The 23601-nt window shown below is 35.1% G+C and overlaps 1 protein-coding gene across 1 annotated transcript in view; it reads left to right on the top strand.

Moving 5' to 3' along the window:
* Positions 1–23601, top strand: part of dlc1 (DLC1 Rho GTPase activating protein) — a 236967-nt gene that overhangs the window by 21631 nt on the left and 191735 nt on the right. Inside the window, exons 3-4 of the mRNA XM_073949948.1 lie at positions 4099–4562; positions 9406–10793. Of these exons, the coding sequence (XP_073806049.1) occupies positions 9483–10793 (1311 nt within the window). The 5' untranslated portion in view covers positions 4099–4562; positions 9406–9482. The remainder of the gene's footprint in view (positions 1–4098; positions 4563–9405; positions 10794–23601) is intronic.

Raw genomic sequence — 23601 nt, 5'->3', positions numbered from 1 at the left:
TTATTACAACTTTTATGTTTAGAAATGTGTTGAACAAATCTTCTTTTCATTAATCAAATGATTGAGGAAAAATATACAGAGGGTTTAATAATTCAGGAGGGGTAATAATTCTGACTTCACATGTGTTCTTTATAATTCTGTACATTTTTAATTTTGCTCTCATAATCTTTAAAGCTGACTTATTATACCTGTTTTTACAAGATGTAAAATAATTATTGTATGTCCCTATCATGTAAAGATTTAGCTCAAAATACTGATACATATTATAGCTCTCTGAATAAACTCCTTTTAGGTTTTGATCTGAATTGTGCTGTTTTGGTGAATGTCACCTTAAATTCAAATGAGACTGTGCTCCAATCCCTCTATTTAAAAGAAAGGAGAGCTAAAATGCCTTTATGCTTCGGCATAGCAGCAGATTCAGGATGAATGTTATCTCTGTTAAAATGTCAAAAAAAAAAGTGTCTCAGAAGAAGGTGTTCATTTGTGAATCCTAAAACTCAATATTTATACTGCCTTTTAATTGCTGAGGTTATCTTCAGCATGGTGCTAAAATTCTGAGGGAGAGATTGTTTCTAATGGGTGTGGCTTTCCCTCTTTGATGACATAAAAAGGGAGAATATCAATCAAAGTGTATCTGCAGACTGTTTTTATCAAGTGTGATTATAAAAAAAAATAGAATTAATACATTTTTACAATTAGAGGCTGGCTATACTCACCCTCTATGGCCACACAACTGTGTTTAAGTCATTTATTAATGTGATTTTTGCATAATAGGTCCCCTTTAATCAAATATAACTTTCCCTACCCACTCAAAACAACGTTTCCCCCCTTTTGGTAACATGAAATTGAAATCTGGACTGTTTTCTATGTGTTATCTTATCTGTTATGTTATATCAAGGCAGCTACTATAAATCAATATTTATTTATTATTATTATTATTTTTTTTTTTACATATTTTTACTTTTTATTTATTTTTAAGTTTAGGTTCAGGGAATTTTGTTAGATTTATCACAATTCCGGATGCAGATTTGTCTGTGGTACAATATACACAATGTATTTATTTATTTTATGACCGCAGTCTGATCTAGGCCTACTCCGTGCTGTCATGAGTTCATGTGGTGTTTGGCCTCTGGTCAGAGAAGCAGGAATAGCAGAGGTTAAGAGCAGTTAGAAATAGGACAGTATATTTTTCCCATGAAAACTCCTCCAAGACAACTCCCCCACAAACACAAACACACACCATACACGAGACTTTTCTCTGGGAGTGTATGTGTGCGTGTATGTTTAAAATCAATCAATAAGTGAAAGGGTGCTTTTACTTGTACAATTGGAAGGCTATGTAAAATAGAAACAATGTTATTGTCTTGAGTCTTTTTTCACTTGCTGTGAACACAACAGCTGTGATGAACCAAGCAATAAAAAGAGAAAGGGGGAGAAAGACAGATATATACAAGGAAGATATTTCCTTTTATTCAATTGTATTCTACAGTAAAAAAAAACAAAAAAAAAACTATATGAAATATTGCTGTAATATATTTTGTGAGCTGAGGTGCTGGTTATAGCTTTTGAGTATGGAATTCCAAATGGGATTTCTTGTCAAAATACGATGTATTTTTTATTTTGACAAGAAATCAATTTTGTTGCTGTGGAAAACTAATATTATGCAGAAGGGAAGAGCTATTTTTATATAAACTTCTGCTGTGTGAAATGCATCATATCATGAATATGATGAATGTGTATAAATGTATGAATCACGCATTCAGACTGCAGACTCTATGTGATATAATACATAGGTTTTATACTATATTGTTCTTTGTGAGTAGAAACAAATGATGCAGTCCACATATTAATTTTGTGTAATTTATAAAACTGTAAAAATATTTATTTATTTATTTGCCTGTCTGTCTGTCTGCCTATTTGTCTATTTGTTTATTTTATTTATTGTTTTATTCTTATTTATTTTTTCATTTATTTACTGTATTTATTTATTTAATTCATTCATTGTTTCATTTTATGCATTGTTTTATTTTATTTATTGGTTTATTTTATAATTTTTTTTATTAGTTGTTTATTGTTTATTTATTTAACTATTTGATTGATTATTTGATTGATTGATTGATTGATTGATTGATTGATTGATTGATTGATTGATTGATTGATTGATTATGTTAAATATTGTTTTATTTATTTTTAATGTCCTTCATTTTTTGGTTTCTGTGTATTCTACAAACAAATTAAAAACTCACTGAAACTATATAAATATATAAAACTACATCTTATTATATAGTATATTATTATTATTATTATTATTATCATTATTATTATTATTATTATTATTATTATTATTATTATTATTATTATTATTATTATTATCATCAACAATAACAAAGTGTCGCAGGAAATTGCCAACCCTCATTAAAAGTGAATGGCTTCAAGTGGCTTTGACTGTCAGTGTAAACGCCTCTTTAGTTTGCATGGTTTCCAGGTCTTTTCCCTTTTAACAACAAACTAAGAGTAAAGGAGAGAGAGAGAGAGTGTGTGTGGCTGTCGTGAAACATGTCTATATTAGGCAATGAATAGCCAACTTACACACTGAAATACACTATACCTTATTTCCCTTTGAAGCTGCCCAAGAACAAGCAAACCGCTGTCAGAAAATTTCGACATGGCTCTATTTCAAGAGACCCATGAATATGCCCCTCGAGCTAGCTACTGCATTTTGTATATCAACTAAATAGAATTCTGAAATTATTATTATTATTATTATTATTATTATTATTATTAGTTGTAGTAGTAGTATTAGCAGTAGCAGTAATAGTAGTAGTAGTATTAATAAGTATTATTAGTAGAAAGGGTAGTAGTGGTAGTACTAGTGTTATTCACCAGCTGTTATCATTAATAATAAATGTTGTTGTTGTTGTTGTTGTTGTTATTATTATTATTATAATTCTATAATATTAATTAAAATACTATTATTATTATTATTATTATTATTATTATTGCCAATTACATAAAAGCTTCATTAGAATTACTTATTAGTATTATACATATAGATTTTATGTATTTATTTTATTTAACATCCATTTTTACTCAGATGATATCTAAAATAGACAAATAAATAATACTAATAATAATAATAACTATTATTATTATTGTTATAGTTATCATCATCATTATTTTTATTATTGTTGTTTTTGTTGTTATTAATAATAATGTTATTATTTTACTAATATTCATAGTAAAACTTAATTAGCATTATTTGTCAGCATTATAGGTATAGCTTTTACAGTTTGTATATATATATATATATATATATATATATATATATATATATATATATATATATATATGTGTGTGTGTGTGTGTGTGTGTGTGTGTGTGTTTTATTTAGCATCCACTATTACTTACTATTAATAAATAAATATTATTATTATTATTATTATTATTATTATTATTATTATTATTATTATTATTATTATTATTATCATCATCATCATCATCATTATCATCATCATCATTATTATTATTAGAGTTCTAATGTTTGGATTAGAATGCTTGAGCCGTTGCATTAGGGACCAAAAAAAAATCAGTAATAAGTGCCAAAGCATTACTGCAATCTGACTTGGCCCGCTGACTCAAACCTTTACACAGCACCCTGTCTGCTTCTAATCAAAACTCGAGAGTGCTTTTCCCAGCTATAACACACACACATACACAGAGGGAGAGAAAGGCGTGGAAAAAGTGTGTTTGCGTGAATGTCAGTGAGAGGAAAGGAAATGTGCCATGCCGATTTTTATAGGAAGAATTAAATGTTATGAACAGCACGGAAATAGAGTGGGGGCAAGGGAAAGAAGCGAGGGAAAGAGAGTAAGAAAAGTACGACTGACACTTTCCAGAAGAACTGCACATTAGACAAGCCTGCTTTCTTAAAAACAGGGATTGAAGGAAAGAGAGAGTAAGACAAACAATGATTTAAGACTGTCACAAACAAAAAGAACAGTCATTCTAACAAACAAAGTCAAGATGACAACACGCTCTCCACGTTTCAAGCTCCACGTGTTTCTGTTTTCTTCTCCTCCTCCTCCTCATTTCTTCTAGGGAGAAAAAGCTTCAGGAGGAACTTTCCACTACCAGTGTTTGTCTGAGGAGAGAGATTGGTGGACGCGAAACCCTTCCTCCTCCCTCTTCTGGAGACCTTGCATCATCTACCAATGAAGGAAGAATGCAAATTGGTTGGAGAGCCAATTAGGACCACTCAACAGAATCTATAGGCTCGCCATTCATCTCACCTTGGAGATTTTAGATCTCTTCAATGCAGGAGTTGTGTTTGATTTGCACTGTGTTGTTATGGGATCACAGAGAAGTTGTTGACCTCTGGAGACTCATGACCTTGACGTTCTGGCTGGCTGGAGAACAGAGCTGGCTGTGTCCGAGGATGAGCTCACCACAGCTCCGGGAGAGCGTGTAACTGTCCGTTCCATCGCCACGGAGTGACGGACGGGACCAACACCACTGACACGGCTAAGAAGGCCAGAGGAAGAGAACACAAGACGGGCATCCAGGTAATTGCATTTCTTATCCGTTACTTTTAAAGGGAAAATTCTGCCAATATTTGCTCATTCTTCAGTTGTTCTAAACATGTTTGGCTTTCCTCTGCTGTACACATTCATGAAGTGAATCAAAATGTGTGTTTTTTTTTTTTTTTCAAAATTGTCCTAGGACAAGAAAGGGTGTTCTTCAATAATTTTAGGGCAACTTTGATGAAAGTCACTGATAAAAGTCGCTTCAAATAGTGACTGTTGTATTTTGAAGCTTTGAAGAAAGCTGAAATCCATTCAGTTTCATAGTATTGGATTTATTTTTCCTACCATGGTAGTTTCAGCTTACTTCAAAATATTTAGCAGAGTAAAGAAACTCATAAAGCTTTGGAACCACTTGAGAACAAGTAAATTTTATTTTTGGGTGAACTATCCCTTTAAGAGAAGATGCAACAGGTGAATAACATGGACAATAGGGCGGACTTTTTAACTTATGGATATCACCATAGTTGAGTCACTAACTTAGCATTGAATATTAAAACAAGTTTTTAGAAATGGTGTGTGTAAATATGTGGCAGAGTTGATATATGATTGGGCTAATAGACTGCAAAAAAAAAAGTGTTTCTTACTACAGAATGTCTCGTTTCTAGTACAATTATGTACAAATTCTTAAACCAAGATGCATTTTCTAGACAAGGTATTGTGTTGTTATTAAAAATTAAGTGAGTTTTTCATTAAAACAAGCAAAATATTCTGCCAGAGGTGTAAAAAAAATTACTTTAAAGCGTAAACAAGATTATTTAGCTAGTTTTAAGGAAAATAAAACTCACTTATTTGAGACTTCTTATTTTTTGAAAGCAATACTTTAAAAATGTCGGTTGTAAAATGTTTACATTTTACCTTGATCTTTTATCCAACAACTTTTGATGTTAAAAAGTTTGAAAAAGTTACCTTTATTGACATTTTTTAATTTGTCTGGGTTGGTGCTTTAAATAACAACACAAAAAAAGGTAATAAACTGACAGTACCTTTTTTAATTCTCTACAGTATATGGTATTTATGCTAACCCTAACCCTAAAACTTTAGTACTAGTTACTGAATTTTCATCATCAAAACTCGACAGAGCAGAGATCAACATTACATAATGCAATTCACAACCTAAACAAACAGAAAAAAACTCTAAATCATGAAATACAGAACCTGCTAATTAACAGATTTTACAGTGAAGGTTTCTTATTTTAAGAATGTTTAAATAATTGGACTAAAAACAATGCTAATTGCTGATAAAGTATTTATTTGCAATGTATACATGCATTTCGAGAACAGAAATCTGATTTGCACTTTATATTGATGGTCTCATTCTGGGCTACATATCAACTTGCAGTCATTAGAGTATTAGCTCACTGTTTGCTTAGTTTCTGCCGTCATTTACATGGACCCCAAAAACACTACTGCCTATAAGAAATTTTAGATATCCACACTTAATGCAACTTATTTTACTTACTTTAAAGAGTTAGTAAAAAACCCAAAAGTGACATTTAATTCAATGAAATTTGTTGGTTTCATTCACAATGTTAACTACATGCCAATTAGCCGTCATTAGATAATTTGTCTGCTGTTTGATTGGTATTTGCTCACACTTCATTTCAATGGACACTCAAAAAAAAAAAAAAAAAAAAAAACGGTCTATTGACTTAAACTTTGCAAATACATACTAGATTACTCTGCTTACCTTAATTTTAAACTAACAGAATAAGCAAATGACAATCATGACAATAAACTCTCTCTCTCTAAATATATATAGACATAGACATGGATGTATGCATTATATATCCATAAGTGTTTACGTAAATGTAAACTTTTATTTCTTATGTAATTAGTTGTGATTAATCATTAAACAGCACTAATTTAATAGAAATGCACTAATATAGATACTGCTTTATAAAAGAAATCTGAGAAACTTCAGTGTGCTTCGCTCCTAGTTGACTAGGTTAATTACAATGTTCAAAAAAATATTAGTAAACTGCAAGTACTGTATGTCAATTTATTCTACTGTCCAAAAAGCCAATAGTCTATTGATATTCTGATGGCAGTTGACATGTTGCAAAATAGGATTTTTTAAGGGTAAGATGAAAATAAATACTGAATAAACCCAGATTTTAAATTAGTGGAATTAAGGTTTTTTTTTATTATTATTATTAACAAGATTCCTTATGTAAATCTGAAACGCACTATAATCAGAAAATCAGTTTTCATGTACAGGTATGTAAGCTCTAGGTAGGTACTAAAACACTTTGATTTGTATTGTTTAGGTCAAATAGCACTGTTGTGTACATGAACTTGAACCAACTTGATCCAAAAATTCTGATATGAGTTTAGAAAATTCCGTATTGTTAGAAAACAATGACACATACCAGAAAGTGGAGACTTCAGATTTGTTAAAAATACATTGTCTTCTAAATTTGCATACACCAATACATAAAGCATATCAAATATATACTTAAATGCATATTTTACTTTTTTACTCTAAACCCAGAAAAAATGTCATAGAAGCAAATAAATAATCCTTAGAATTAAGCCTTGAAATTAATAAAGCCTCAAAATTCACCATTGCAATACAAAACAATGGTTTTACTAGTATTGTGTTAGCCTTAAATAGCATTTGCACTGACCTACAGTGCATTTTCATTGTTTATATACAAATTAAAACTTTTCATTTTTTTGGTCTGCACTGCAGGCTCATTCTCAGACTCTCAGACATCATCAAACAAGAACAAAATAAGTTCAGGATGTCAGTGACGTGAGCAGCTAAGCGACTTATCTTCTCTTTGAGACAAGATAACTCTTTATCAAAAAACGAATAATCCGCGAAAGCGCTTGCCAAAGGAAAGAGAGCTCTGTCAAGCTGGACCTCACGACCAGATGTTCCACAGAGGGAGTAACTTCTGGCCAGATGTGAGAGGAATGTCCTGGTTAAGACCTTCTCTAAATGCTTGCCACAAACCGCTGACTTCACATAGACGTCAAGAAGATCTATCAGACTTCAGGGACTACAAGAGCTCCTGCCATTTCACCATGCTGTGTGGTTTTCCCCAAAAGTCTTTTATTACTGCCTTCTTTCCATCTTGAGACTTTCCTTCTGGTCTAATTTTAAAGAGAAGTCGGGACTTGCTGGATAATCACTGAAGAATGACTTGCGCGGAATCTAGAGAAGTCTTACTGTACTTTTGAGTGGGTGGAGGGTCTGGTGAAATGCTTGGCTGACTCAACAGTTGGCGTAAGGGGAAATGTGATTTGCCTATTTCTTACTGCAATATGCAGTCCTGCAGCTGCTTTTGTAATCGGATGAAAACTTATCTGATATATACTGTATGTATATATATATATATATATATATATGTGTGTGTGTGTGTGTGTGTGTGTGTGTGTGTGTGTGTGTGTGTGTGTGTGTGTATGCCGATATACAGCCATATTGTACTGCTACTCATGTGATATTGCATTTATACAACAGTTCGGTGGCAAAATCGTGTATGTAAAAAGAAAATCAAACACGTATACTTTAAAAATCCTTTTTGTACCAGGAACTACTTTCTTCCACCATTCATTCACATCTGCAGCTGACGTCAGAACAGCAGAAACCGTTACTAATTAACCAATGTAATTTTAGAGCTAGTATTTGAATGATTCTTGAGCATACGATCTAAGAGATGACAAAACAGGTGATTTTGCTTACATTTTAAGATTATCAGGATGAATGGCATGAAATGCCATCTGTCTAGAGACATTTCCCAGTATTTCTCTGTTTCAATCAGGAGATCACAATAAATAACCCTGAAAAGCCAATGCAACACAATCACTACCAGATTACTGTTGTGTTAAGGAAAAACACATGCGGGCATTTCTTCTGTCTGCAGTAACGAAAAAAGGAAGCTCATTAGAAACAAACAGATGGCCAACCAAAAAGTAACAGTATTCGCTGTGTAAAACATATGCTGGATAAGTTGGCGGTTCATTCCACTGTGGTGACCCCAGATTAATAAAGGGACAAAGCCAAAAAGAAAATAAAGGAATGAATGAATGAATGAGCAAATAAGTAATAACAAAATTAAATTAGTAAACGTGAAACAAAATTAAGAAAAATGAGAAAATATAAAAATGAATTGCAATTCCCAATAATAATAAATCTAAATAATAAATAATATGAATAATAATACAATATTTTATGGAAATTTAATCATTCATTTATTTTGCTTCAACTTAGTCTCTTTATTTAACAAGGGTCCCCACAGCAGAATGAACCACCAACTCATTCAGCATATGTTTTACACAGCAGATGCCCTTTCAGCTACAACCAAGCACTGGGAAACATCCATACTCATTTACACACATACACTACGACCAATTTTATTAATTCAATTCACCTATAGAGGATGTCTTTGGACTGTGGAGGAACCCGCGCCAACACAGGGAGAACTTGCAGACTATACCAGGAAATCCTATCTGACCCACTTGGGGCTTAAACCAAGGACCTTCTTGCTGTGAGGCATCAGTGCTAACCACTGAGCCATCGCATGGCAAATGGAAATTTAGTTATTGGTTACTGTACACTTGGTTCTTTACTAATAAATGTAGTATTTACAACGTTCAGAAGGCTGATGGCATCATTATGTTGTCAATGCAGTTCCAGTTTAACACAGAACAGACTCTTCAGACTGAACAAGTTTAAGAGCACTTGAGTTTCAATGTCAATAGCATTCATTTAACAGAACGTTTTCATTTCTGTCACATATGAAGATCACATTAATTCTAACAACCCTTTAACAATGAAGTAATAAGTGTATCCCCCCTCCTCTCTTTCTCTCTCCAGAAAGACCTGTATCTGTTTTTGTGCTTTTCTGTGGGCTGCAATAATAAGGCTCTATGGGCTAACAGAAGGATCTGGCCATGCCTGTTGCCATTCGTAATAGAAGCTGGGAGGATCACGTGACTTCACCACGAACAGGATTACAGTACAGCTATGATGACTTAGACTTGGTTTGCTGCCATGCAAGGCACCGGCGAGGTAGATGCGCCTCCATGCCAGAATGTGGCCATCATCATCTTTACCCTCAGGATGATATTGGAAATGGTACAAAAAAGATGGAGAGGATATTGCAAAAGTTTAAGAATGAGACTCAACCTAACTGTGAAGATGTAAAGAGCCAATTGTTGACATCTAGAGATGCTGTCAATGAAAAGGCACAGCTTGAGAGTGAGCAAGATAACAGACTACTTTCAAACAACGTGGCAGATCAAGATGAATTACAGCATTCTGCTTTGGGAAATTTGCAAACTCACAATGGAGATGCAGATAATAAGAAGCTAAACAAGGATAAAGTGTCTTCAGCCATTAGCTTGTCACATCTTGTGCCTTCTGCTGAAGCGTTGGATCAAACAAATGGTTTAGGAAATGTTTTGAAGGATGGCATCTCCTTAAACAACACAGTCAAAGAAGACTGCTCTGAGCTAACTCATCCCAAAGAAGAAACATCTGTGGAAAACACAGAATCTATGGTGAAGGTCAATGTGGGCAGTGAGAAGTTAGTATATGAACACATGAATGTGACAAGCAGCATCACAGAAATAACTAATAAACCTCCCACTTCTGATTCATCTGCTGACCCGTGTGATAATGAGGAAGGACATTGTTGTGAAACATCTGAACAGGCAATTTTAAAATGTATTAAAACTGAACGCTCAAGCAAACCTATGTCATCATCATCAACTTCTCAAGAAGATCATCACATTCCCCACACAGAAGATGCTAATAAAGCAAATCTAGCATGCAAAGATTGCAATATGACTCCAGAAGAAAATGGAGATGGTATTTTTAAGTGTGCTGATGGTGATACGTTAAACGTTGGATGCATTAACCCACATGCTTGTGAAAGTTCTCAACTGAAAGAATGTGGAGTAATAGACATCATGGATACATGGCATGACTGCTCGTCCAAACTCCAAACCATCCATGAGGGGTCGTGTCCTGAATCTGGAGATGATTCTTCTGCTCAGATATCAGGTGATGGGCCAGAGGAACCAACATGCAGAGGATTAAACACAAGGAACTGTGAAAATCTGACAGCCTCAGAGGATCTCAGAGAACCTCAACCTGAAGGAATCTATGAGGATCATCAGGCGACTCAAAACACTGCAGCCAAGGACTGTGAGATGGTCCCCAAAGCTGATGGTAGCATTGTCAAGCTTCGCACAAGAAAGGTAAGTAGTTTTAGGTTATTTTTTTTATGAGTAAACAATAGCTGTTTTAATAGCATATAAATCAGATGGCAGTTTGTTAACTTTTACATTGATACTCATGAAAAAATAAAATAAAAAAGGAAATTAAATATTTTTGGTCACGCAGTATAAATGATTCCTTTTGCACTTGAGATTGTATTCCTTTACTTCTTTTGTGCCATGCCTAAGAAGGTCATCCGTCAGGGGAATTCTGGGGAATTTCCACATAAATTGTCCATAACAAAACAATTAAGCATGCAAATAAATTTAAATCTGGAAAAAGTATTTTTTATGCATCACAAGATTTCAGTTAGTTTCGTGTCTCATTCATTCTCTGATTTATTTTTTTCTATGTATTTATTTTGGATAGCTTTCCGAGCTTTGGCTTTAGAGATAGTAAAGCAGATACAGTATGAAGTTATAGGGGTGGAAGAGAGATGGAATGGAAACAGGAATTAATGCAGGCTGGATTTAAACCTGTATTCTACAACTGAGAACACACACCTAATACTGTACAGTTTTTAAAACACTGATTCTCAACTTTTTTTTTTTTTTTTTTTGACCAGAACCCACTATCTGTTATTCATGTTAAGTTATCCATAATAATCGTAATGCCCTGCAGAAATCATGCCAGACTGTGTCAGATCAAATTCATCTTGACAATATCATACAACTTTAATAGAAAGGTCCATAATGTATTAGACTATAATGAACCAAATATAATGCAGACAGCTGTTGGTATGGCAATACAGTATTTACACAGCTAATGATGCATGATTGGGCCACACATAGCCTCAATGACAGCCTGTAGTTTCCTTGCCTAATGCAAACCTGCACTTCTATATATTTTTTTGACTCACTGCAACAGCTTATATTATGGTTAAAAGTTTACCCTTTGGAAGGTAAAAGTCTGAGTATATCTTCAAATAAAGTTTGAGATTTTAAGCCGTCTCCTAGGTCATTTCTAGAGTAATATAGCTTTGTCATTGTGGAACTAAATTTTACAATTAAGCAGATTTTTAAAAACGTATTGTTGAAAACTAAAACTATATTAATCTAAAACAATCTAAAACACTTTCCAAAAACAAGTGAACTCTGCATGTTTAGCTATACACTATGATCATTTATATGAAGTAGATGTCTAAATTCTTCCATGGTTTTGGATTCAGTGTTTGTTCAAACAACTATTTTATTTGTATCGTTAAAAGGCTTTGCACAATGGGTAATGCAAGCTGTGCAAAAAAAAAAAAAAAAAATGCTGTGTTTGACTCTGTGTGTTCTGTTAACTCTGCTAAACTAGAATTACTAAACCGAAAACAATGTAAATAAAAACTAAATACAAATGTGTTCACACAATAGATAAAAAAAGATCACTGCAAGAGCATTATAGTTAAAATTTTATAAATATAAAAACCACTGCCTGCATGCCTTCTTGATCTCGAGGTTTTTTTTTTCAGTTTATTCATGACAATTTGCTTTTGTATAATGTTATTATTATTAGCAGTATTATTTATTATATGTATGTATGTATTATACAGTATGTATGTATGTACTCAGTTTTTTGACCATACTTCATTATTAGTGTTAATTTATTCGTTTGCTGGAAATTAGATCTGAATTTAGAAATATATTTTTTGAAACACATCTTTGCCCTTAACAAAAGAAATTAATTATGAAGGCTAATGGATGTCTGTGCATACAACACCGTTTCCTTATCCATGAAAGTGATTGGAGGAGGCTCATTCTTTATCCTTGTGCTGCAGATGGTCTTTTCTCACTAGTGAATTATTCAGTGTTTCCAATTACAAATAGCTAATGAGCTAATGAGGCGCAACACAACTTACTCTTAAAGGGAATGGGAGATGAGACTCTGGTTGGTTTATTCTCAAAATAAACCCAGAACTCATTAAGAGAATTAGCACAACCCTGTTAGACCAGGCGCCGCATCCTTAAAATAGCAAAAGTGTATTCGGACACTCCCTTAATGCTTTTGTGCCATGCGATTTAGACTTTGTGACTAGATTGTTAAAATAGAGCCCTTTGTGACAAATGTTGAAGGCGTCTAAATAATTTTTGGCTTGACTGTATATTATTATGTTCCTTTTGCAAATCATTTCACGATTGGCCCATATGCGTGCTGGATTTATTTTTAGCTGGTTTCAAACCAGTTCCAGCATGTTTTCATGACTAGCGCTTACTTCCCGCTCCATGTTTGTGCTCGCTTGTATACACAGTTCTGATTAAAAGCATTTATGTAGTGCCACACTATTCAAACACCACCTCCTAAATCACCATGCCAGCTCAACTGTGCCACGCCCTTAAGAAAGCAATGACATCACTCCAGCTCACATCTCTGGCCATGGGCATCTGTGGAATGTTCTACGCTCCAAGAAACTGGCGTCACACTGGACCTTAAAGGGCACCAATGGAGTGTGTGTGTGTGTGTGTTTGAGTATGTGTAGTCATTGTGTGTCTGCCGATGTGTGACAGGTTTGCTTGTATGCATATGTATTTTTACCTTTATGTGGGTGATTGACAACAGCCCGCCTTGCCAACCTCGGTCCCTTAGGTAAAGTCTCTCATAGCTTTCGGTGTTTATTCATCCTAGCTCTATTCCTCAAGACCCTGGAGGCGTCGTCCAAAACACAGTCATTATTTATACAGCGGGATCCATTAGACAGGAACCAGCCCAAGCAAAACACGCCACGCTGTGTAATTGTCATTTATTTGTGAGGCTGAAATCCAGGGCTGGTGGCTGGAGTTCTTGTGGGGATTTGTGTTTGTTACGGCGCGCTGGAGTGAATGCGAGCCATTTAAGGGCTTGAACGACTCTTTTCTGCTGCTAATGGAGACACGAACTATCGGGAGTTCAAGGACGGAGTGTGCAACGGGAGTCCTTGAGTGTGGGAGTTTTTGTTTGACATACGAATCCAGAAGGAATCCTGCTTATTCCAATTATCCTTTCTTTTGAATCAAGGTTATTTCAGTGAGCAAAAACTAGGACTAGCACTATTGGTCTATATGTTAACTGAAATAAAATGTAAAAATCACAAAAAATTAAAACGTAAACTAAATCAAACTAAAAATGATAACGTAAAAATGGCTGAAATAAAATCTTAGTTAGCAATCCTATTTATCAGTGGTTCTCAAACTGGTACATGTACCACTAGTGGGTTCCTTCTAGTGGTACGCGTAGGAATGAAATATGTCATGTACATGCTATACACATTTCAAAATTTATCAAAAATGATGTATATAATATGCCATATATGACATATAGCTTATATTTCTGAGGTAATCTGCCACGTTTTTGAACTTTGCAGAGTTGTAGCTGCTTTACTGGGCCCTCTACGCTACTGTATTTCAATACTGCTCATTTTGGTGGTACTTGGAGAGACAATTATTTTCTGAGGTGGTACTTGATGAAAAAAAGTTTGAGAACCACTGCTATATATCATTTTCAGAATTCATAAGCAGTCATTCCATTTTGGAAAATTTGACCTGTGATGTTTAGGGAATAACAGAAGATAACACTTTACAGCTAAACACATCAGAGAACATGATTAGTTACAAAATTTACAAAAAAAAAAAAATATATATATATATATCATATTATATATAATATTAACTTGGTGACACGGTGGTGCAGTGGGTTGCGCTGTCGCCTCACAACAAGGTCACTAGTTCAAGCCCAGGTGTGTCAGTTGCCGTTTCTGTGTGGAGTTTGCATGTTCTTCATGTATTTGTGTGGGTTTCCTCCGGGTGCTCCAGTTTCCCCCACAGTCCAAAGACATGCACTATAGGTGAATTGAGTAAGCTAAATTGGCTGTTGTGTATGTGTGTGAATGCAAGGATGTATGGAAGTTTCCCAGTGTTGGGTTGTGGCTGTAAGGGCATACTCTGTGTAATAAGATATGCTGTATAACTTGGTGGTTCATTCTGCTGTGACGACCTCTGATTAATAAAGGGACTAAGCCAAAAAGAAAATTAATGAATGAACATAAAACTTTTTCTGACTTTTGTTCATTTCCCCCCCAAAAAGTTAACTATGCATGTTTAACTAATGTGCTGAATGATTTTTAATATGAAGATTACAAACAAACGTTTAAATAATTTAATTACAAAAATAAACAAAACAAACATCTCCTCACGGAAACTATACCACCAAACTGAAAGCAATCAAACATAAAATGTCCAGGCCTGGTCCTCTCTTAAGGCTTATTTATACTTCTGTGTCAAGCACATGCATATGCTCCGGCACAGCCTTCGTGTGGTCGCATAGCCCTCGCCGTGGCAGTCGGCAACACTGATGCGCACCTCTCAAAAAAATGTAACTACCAGTGGCGTAGCGGACGGGCCCGCAGGGCACGCACCGCGGGGGGGCCCCGCGTGATTAGGGGGCCCCGCGTCGTCGTGATTTTCAATAATTAAAAATCCACCGGCGAACGCAATAATCAAACTCTTGGGAACAACTGTGGTCGGAACCAAAGTTCACAGGTCTGTGTTCTCTGAACACCTCTCAAGCGGTGGACTACTTCATTCTGATTGCTTGCCGCCAATGTTGCCAACTTAGCGACTTTGTCACTAGATACCCCTCAGACCCCCTTAGCGACAAATCTAGCGACTTTTTTTGTGTTATTGGAGATATTTTTTAGACTGTCATTTGTCCATACTGTACCGTCCCTACTCTTCTCAACGAGCTGCGTGTGATGCCGCCGGCCCCTCCCCCGCCTCACAGCACTGACAGGCGGCCCAGTCAGTCCTCTACAGCAGCCTCTCCCACCTGCAGCCCGAGAGCAGATCACCCCTCTGCGTACCGACGACAAATGATTTAGCACAGGCAGTGTGAAGGTATTTCCCTTGTACAGTCAAACCGATGTACTTCTACTTTATTTTAACAATTTAATTGGAGCGTTTATTCTTTTCTTGTTCACAATCACAGATATTTTAGTGACAGTTTCTGAACTTGTCTGAGTTTATTACATATGAGAGATTACTGCACATTCACTACACATCTATAATGACATACTGTATTCAAACAGCAATAAATTTAGTTAAATAAACATGCTTATATAAAGTGTAGTGCAATTATAAATGCCCCTTTATTAACCATAGGCTGTTAAACAAACAGAAACGGTAGAACGTGATGACGCCAGTGATATGCAAATTGACGTGTGACGTATCTCCCCCCCCCCCCCCCTTCATCGGGGGCCCCGTCAGCGATCCCTGCAGGGGGGCCTCTGCATTTTGCGCTACGCCACTGGTAACTACATGTCGCAACGATGCTTAGCTCAAGTTCTGTGATTGGTCGGCTTGGTAGCAATGACAAGTGTGGGATAGAGCGAGTGTTTACAATTGTGGAGTCACGTGAATGAGATGTAGATGGAAACTGTTGTTTGATGTTTACCTTATGATTAAAGATGTTGTTCATCTGCTGCTTCCCGCCACAAAATTAGTAAATTTGAGCCACTTGTACATTTAAGGTAGCATTAAAAAAGAAAAAAAAAACGCTAGCAAAGAAACTGGACACATAGGAACATAAACACCTACTGCCAGTTAGCGTTTCAAAAGTGTTATTGCAGAGGAACACTAACAGCACACAGAAGTACAGTATAAATGCATGGCACACGCCTTGGGTCACGCCAATCACTCGACGCAGATGTATAAACCAGGCTTTATCTTACTCTCGTTGTCATTCCTCCTTTTATGCTCCTCCGTGAGACTTGAGACCGGTATGCAAACAAGTGAGCGCATTATCACTCGCATGACTAGCCTAGCTCTACTTTCATAGCTCTTGACCACTCCCCTTTGTGATAGTATGGTTTTGGATTTTGTATTTGTTTATTGTAGGCACAATGGTTAATGTAAGCTGTGCAAACATTAAACTTTGCTCTGGTCAACACTGTACATGTTCTGTTAACTCTGCTAAACTACAATTACTAAAACTGAAACTATGTACACAAAAACTTAATAGAAATGTGCTCACAAAATAAAAAAAGAACTAAAAGCAAACTATAATGTACAGCAAATAAAAAATACTGTTGAAATAAAAAGCTTATAAAAAATGCAAAACTATAAAAACCTGAGCAATGAAATAAAAGAAAACAAATACCTAAACAATAAAACTAACTAAAACTTACTGAAATTAATGAAACAAACTAAAGCCTATCTGAAATGTACTGCAAAAAAATTAAAAAAAAATTACAGGATTGAAATAAAAAACTTATGTAAAATAAAAAAATAAAAAACTTTCTATATATTTTATATACAATTTATTCTAAAATAACCTGAATTAACAATAAAGTAAATAATATATATATATATTTTTTTTTATTACGTCCCCATGACGTACTCCAATGACGTGGTGGGGACGTTGAATTTAGTTTGGAAATGAAAATCCGGCTGAACCAATGTCTAACCTAGAATCAACCAAATATCAACTTCTAATCATGTTACATCTTGACGTTGTGTGGACGTTACTGTATTTCTATGCATCTATCAGACGTTGGATTTTGGTCACTTTCCAACACAATCTAAAATCAACCAAATACCAAATATCAACAGTTATTGGATGTCAAAATAACGTTGTCCTTAGACGCTGGCTAGACATTGAATTTTGGTCATCTGACGTTCACTTTCATAAACTAAGTATGAACAATACTTATGCATAAATAATACTTTTTTATTAATCATACTTCAACATTTACTAATGCAACATGCAAAAAAAAAAATTATGCACTGTGAGCTAACATGAACATTGAACAACTTTATTCTCATTGACAAACATAAATAATAAATGTAATGTTCATTGTTTGCACATGTTAATAAATACAATAACTAACTTTAACCAATAAAGCCTTGTTGCAAAGTGTTAGCAGTTAATCTCTCATCAGTGTTGACGCTGGAGATAATGAGGCCGATGATAATTGAAGTATTTTTCTTTTCACGCATGATGCTTCACACGCTCAGACACTCTCAATGTGCTGGATTGTGTCAGTCTGGGGATTTATCGGGGAGTTGAAGTACGAATCTGGGCTTCATGGTGGATTTGAGATTCTTGGAACCGTTTAAGTGGCACTAACAGAGTGACTGTTTCAAAAATCACTCCCCATATTGAGCAACTGTCTGAGATCACATTCTCTCCTCGTTTGTGTCTGCATGCTTGTGACTGTGTGCGTGAATATGCACACATGGAATGGGCGTGAATCTTTTGAGTGGACAGTGAATTGATTTGATTCACATTTCATGTTTTCGATTAATTTCAGGAATGATTTGTGCAATGTCTGAAACTGTTCCTTAGATCAGTAAGCCCTGTTTCTTTAAGTGTATGTCACACTATCCTGAATTTAAATAAATTCTTATTGGGATGTGTTAGCAGTTTGTTGTTGCAATGTTCATGATGCTTCACAGATCTAGTGTACTAATAGAATTAGAATTAGTAATTAGAATTAAGAATTTATAAATCTTTGTTGTCCACACATGTGGAAATTCGTTTTTGGTGTCCCAAACATCACAAATACAAAAACAGAAACACAAAGCACAAACATAAAGCTTCCTATACTGCAGATTACAAACACACAACCCTGGCTATAAAACCACAAAATAACACACAAACTACTTCATGGTCATTTATTCAATATAGTAATAATTGATAGTGTAAAATATTTCTTAAAAATATATTTGTTTTTGCTGTGGGTACTCTGTTTTGTCTATCAGCAGGAAGCTTTCAAATTCATAATAATTCATTGGCTTTCCGTCTGGTCTGGTTTACATACAGATACTCAAGCTGCTTCTGGGGGTCCAATATGATCCTACTTGCTGTGTTAACAATCTTTGCAAGTTTATACTTGCTTGTAGCTCCAAGATTTCCGTACCAGCAAGAACTATTAAAGGAGATAATACTTTCAATCAGACTGGTATAAACCTTCCTCAGAGTACCCTTACTAACATTAAAACTATTCAGTTTCCTTAAAAGAAAGAGTCTCTGGCTGTTTCTCTATAGGCGTTCTTCAGCGGTCTTGCGTCCTTGTGTTCTCGTGTAACGTCATCATCAGCTACAAAAGTTCAGTTCCAATACTTAAGACTGCAAAAACAGAGGACGCGTGAAACTTCTCGAATGTATTCTTGATACACATCTGATCATTTCTGGAAGGTGGATTCATAGTGCTTTGATGAACTTTTTGAATTTCTAATTTACTTGATCCTAATGATCTGAGAGATCTGTTAGATCTTTTTTTTTGTATTCAGTGACCATATCTGTAATGTATTGAGGTCCAAGGCCATTTAGTGATTTAAAGACTAATAAAGTAATACTACTTTAAAATCTATTCGGAATGTAACTGGGAGCCAGTATAAAGACCTGAGGACAGGTGTGATGTGCTTGGATTTTCTGGTTTTGGTCATAATCCTAGCAGCAGCAGCGTTCTGGTTGCGTTGCAACTGTCTTTTTGGAAAGGAGGAGTCCGTTACAGTAATCCACTCTGCTGGTGAAAAAGCATGAAAATCTAAAGCATCTAAAAAAGCATCTAATTCTTGCAATGTTTTTGAGATGATAATATGCTGATTTAGTTACTGCTTTGACATAACCATTGAAATTCAGATGTGACTCCAGAATCACACCAAGATTGTTGACCTTATTTTTTTGTTGTTTGACCTTTAAGCCAAGGTACACATACACCTTGAGAACCCCATCTCTGTTCCCACTTTAGTTTTCATTTTTATTTTATTTATTGATTTTTTTTAATTTACATTAGAACAAAACGTAAAGTCAGAATTTTCCAGTGGTATGAATAATGTGGAGCTTGACTGGTTATCCAGAGTTTAAACTGACAAGACATTAAAACCCATGCAGATTTTCAGTTGTTTTTGCCGTCTAAGGTATAAGCTGTGGTCTCATAATCTGATATATTTAGTTTACTCGAGGACTCAAATGCAAAATAGAGAAAAAGAGAGAGAAAAATTCCCCAAAATTATTTTAAATGCATCAAAATTACTTGTAAACAACGCAGTTTAGTTATTCATAATCAATATGCAAATGGCAATGTTGATGTATTTGGTCTTAGCGGAATAGATCTGCTACTCTGCTGCTGCTTTGATTATTATGGCAGAGCATGTACCAAGACATGCTACTTCCAGTATATACACATACATGACGTTTGAGAATATTACATAGCAGTAATAACACAGATAGAGCATAGCAGACCCCAAACCAGACCTAAACACAGGTAGAGCTGGAGTGAAGGAGGGTCTTTGAAAATGTGTCGCAATGTGCCGCAGTTTAAACCGCTTTTAAGCTGATGAGGAGCAAGCTCATTGGCTGTCGAGGTGACAGCAACCAATCTCCTGCGCCATGTAGTTAATGATACGGGAGCAGATTAGGTGACCTATTAGCCTGTGTGTGCATAGAGTTTCATGCCAGAAATTTCACAGAAAATAAATAAAGAAATAAAGGTACATGAGTTGTCACATATGTCCATATTGTCCATAATGTCCATATTAATACCTAAACGGTACATATTAATACCTAAAAAACACAGAAGTTTTCCTCTTAAATTTTTTAGTTACTAATATATACTTTTGAGGTACCAATATAAACTCTTTAAGTACAAACGTGTACCTTTTGAAAAGGTACCACCCCAGTTACAACTCTCGCACCATTATTTCTGAGAGTGTACAGTACGTGGATATTCAAGAAAGTGATTTCTTTTTGACAGTCAGTGGAAATACAGTATAGTACTTTGTCTATGCATGGGCAAAACATATGTCCAAAAATGCTAATCTATTTATAATCTGATCACCTTTAAGCATCAAATGTGTTGTTCTGTGTTGTTACACTTCTTAAATGTCACATATGTGTCTGTGCATGCATTTGTGAATTTGTTTGTAATACAGGCAGTGTCTCATCTCATCATACTGGGTTTATGGATCTCGTTTCAGTCATCCTTAGAGACAAGGGTATAATTAAATTGTGGAAAGGTACAGTAATTATGATGATACAGATATTAATGATGAAGATCAATCCCATAATTAGCTCCCTGATGAATACAGCTGATTCAGCCTGGAGCTGCAGAGAAGTTTCTGGAGCAGCCCTGTATTTTTTTGTTGGACTTGCTAGTTAATGATTAATAATTAATGGTAGTCAATGATTTTTAATCAGCAAAACTAATGAAGCCCCTAAACTAGTTAAAGCCTGACTAACTGAATTAGATTTACAGGGTCATGACTCATGACAATTCTTCTTTTTTTTCTAAAATTTAGTAGCGTTTGTGTTGTGCATCATAGACAATGTTGAAATTGGTTAGTTTAAAATGTAGGAGAAAACAGGTGAATTTTGAGCTTTTTGTGCTATTTTTGTCATCCTGGTTTGAAATCTGTACTTTGTAGTTGTGACAGGATGAGAAGAGAACATTACAGTTCTTCTTTGTGATGTGGAGTTGTCTCAATACATATTAATGTGTTTAAAATTTAGTGCAGATAGGCTAGTTTTATCATTGCACTTTTTATTCTTCTAGTTGTTTTGCTGTTGTTCTGACTGTTTAAATACTTGTTTAATTTTGAAGTTATTTTATTGGTTAGGACGTGTCATGTGATTTAGGTCAGCGGTCATGGCAGCCATCTTAGGCCGTATTCACACTAGGTACAGTTGCCTCGAACCGGGCCAAAGCTCGATTGTCCCCCCTCCCATCTCCCCCGACGGCCCGCACTCACACCACAATCAGGCCTCGGCACGCTTACGTCATCGCTGCTGTGCTGTTCAGTCAGAAGCGCTCTCACTCAGCAGCACAGTGGAGATTTCTCTAGTTATATCGTTTCAGTCGGTTTGATATGCAGTGACATGCAGTCAAATATTTCGCCAAACAGTCCTAAGGGATGCGGTGACATGCAGTCAGATATTTCGACGAACAGATCCGCCACTTTTGCCGCTTATAATCATAATGCTCTCGTGCTGCAGGAATGAGGAGGTCTGCTGAAGGTGCGCAGCTGTCGTGCAGTGAAAGGTTTGCTTCTTTAATAAACAACGGCAGTTTGCGTTCACTGAACAGTAAGAATGATTAATAAATCCATATAAAACTTTACTAAAACTTCAATGTTAAGCTGCTTTGACACAATGTACATTATAAAAAGCGCTATATAAATAAACATGAATTTAATTGAAATTTAATTAAATGCTGCAAAAAACTAAATTAACAAAACTAATGAAATTAATCAAAACATGCATTTTTTTCAAACTTTAAGCTATTAATCAGCTTATTTGTTATATAATGTGATTAATTATTACTATAAGTTTCTGCATAATATGCATTATTTTATACATTTGCAAGGCTTATACACTACCTGACAAAAGTCTTGTTTTCAATCACAATTGTAAGAGCAGCAAATAATAACTTGACTTCTAGTTGATTATTTAGAAAAGTGTCTGAAGGCAAATTTTTTTTTATCTGGCGAACTGCATCCCAATTATCACAAATACTGCAGATGACCTATTGGAATCCGCATGGACCCAAGATTCATACAAAAATCAGTCAAGTTTGGTGAAGAAAAAAATCATGGTTTAGGGTTACATTCAATATGGTGGCGTTACATTCAATCTACAGATTGGATTGCAACACCAACAGCCTAAGTTATAAAGACATTTGTGCTGCCCATTACATTATAAACCACAGGAGAGGGCAAATTATTTAGCAGGATAGCGCTCCTGAAAAGTTCCTGAAAACAAAGAAGGTTAAGGTTCTCCAGGATTGTCCAGCCCAGTCACCAGACATGAACATTATTGAGCATGTCCGAGGTTAGATGGAGACATTAAACATTAATACAAATAATCTTGATGAACTCTGGGATTTCTTTGCCGTTCCAGATGACTTTATTAAGTTATTACAGTCACTGCAGAGATGTATAGATGCAGTCCTCCAAGCTCATGGGAGTCATACACAATATTAATTCTTTTCCCATTGCACCATGACTTTATATTCTATAATGTACATTATTTCTGTTAAGTGGCAAGACTTTTGTTTAAGTAAAGTCAGACCTTGCTGTCCTAATAAAACAACTGAAAATCAAGGCATAATTATATTTTATTTGGTAAATCAAGCGTAATCTAGAGGTCTTTGCCTTTCACATGAGCCACTGATACCAAATGATCAACTAGAAGTCAAGTTATTATTTGTTGTTCCTGAAACTTGGATAGGCGACAAGACATTTGTCAGGTAGTATGTATTGTGTGGACCATGGTAAACAGGCCAATAACTATTGACTAACATTATTCTTGTCATTTTACATATGCCTCACTTAATTGTCTACAAAATGTTGAAACTTGTTCGATATCAGGTAAAACCAATGAATTTGAGTCAGTCTTTATGATCCATATGGATTTTATGACATTACACACATAAAAGCAACATTGTGTAACTGAATATTCCAAGTAAAACATTGGACAAGAATTCCTTCAATTTCTACCTTTTTCTCTCACAGAATATGTGTTTAAACTGTAAAAGTGCTACACGGCACTTATCATGTATGATATAGAATTTATCTGAATCCGATGACATGATATTACTGATATTGGCCTGAGGTGAATGGTGGTTCTGGCTTATCGAAAACCTGGAAGTATGTGTGTGTAGCCCACCGCATGAACAAAAACAGTTCAATTCTTCGGACAAAACTTTTGAACAGTATTGCATACACTGTAAAAAATAATACCCTATATCTACTTAATAAAATTGAAGTAAAAGATTACAAGCAATATTATTATTTAATTAAAAAATATATGGATTGAGTTTCAATTAATCAAATT

The sequence above is a fragment of the Danio rerio genome, chromosome 1, assembly GCF_049306965.1.
Source record: "Danio rerio strain Tuebingen ecotype United States chromosome 1, GRCz12tu, whole genome shotgun sequence".
In the NCBI taxonomy this organism is placed as follows: Eukaryota; Metazoa; Chordata; class Actinopteri; order Cypriniformes; family Danionidae; genus Danio; species Danio rerio.
Note: the sequence above shows the minus strand (reverse complement) of the source record. Positions and strands in the feature narration are given on the sequence as shown.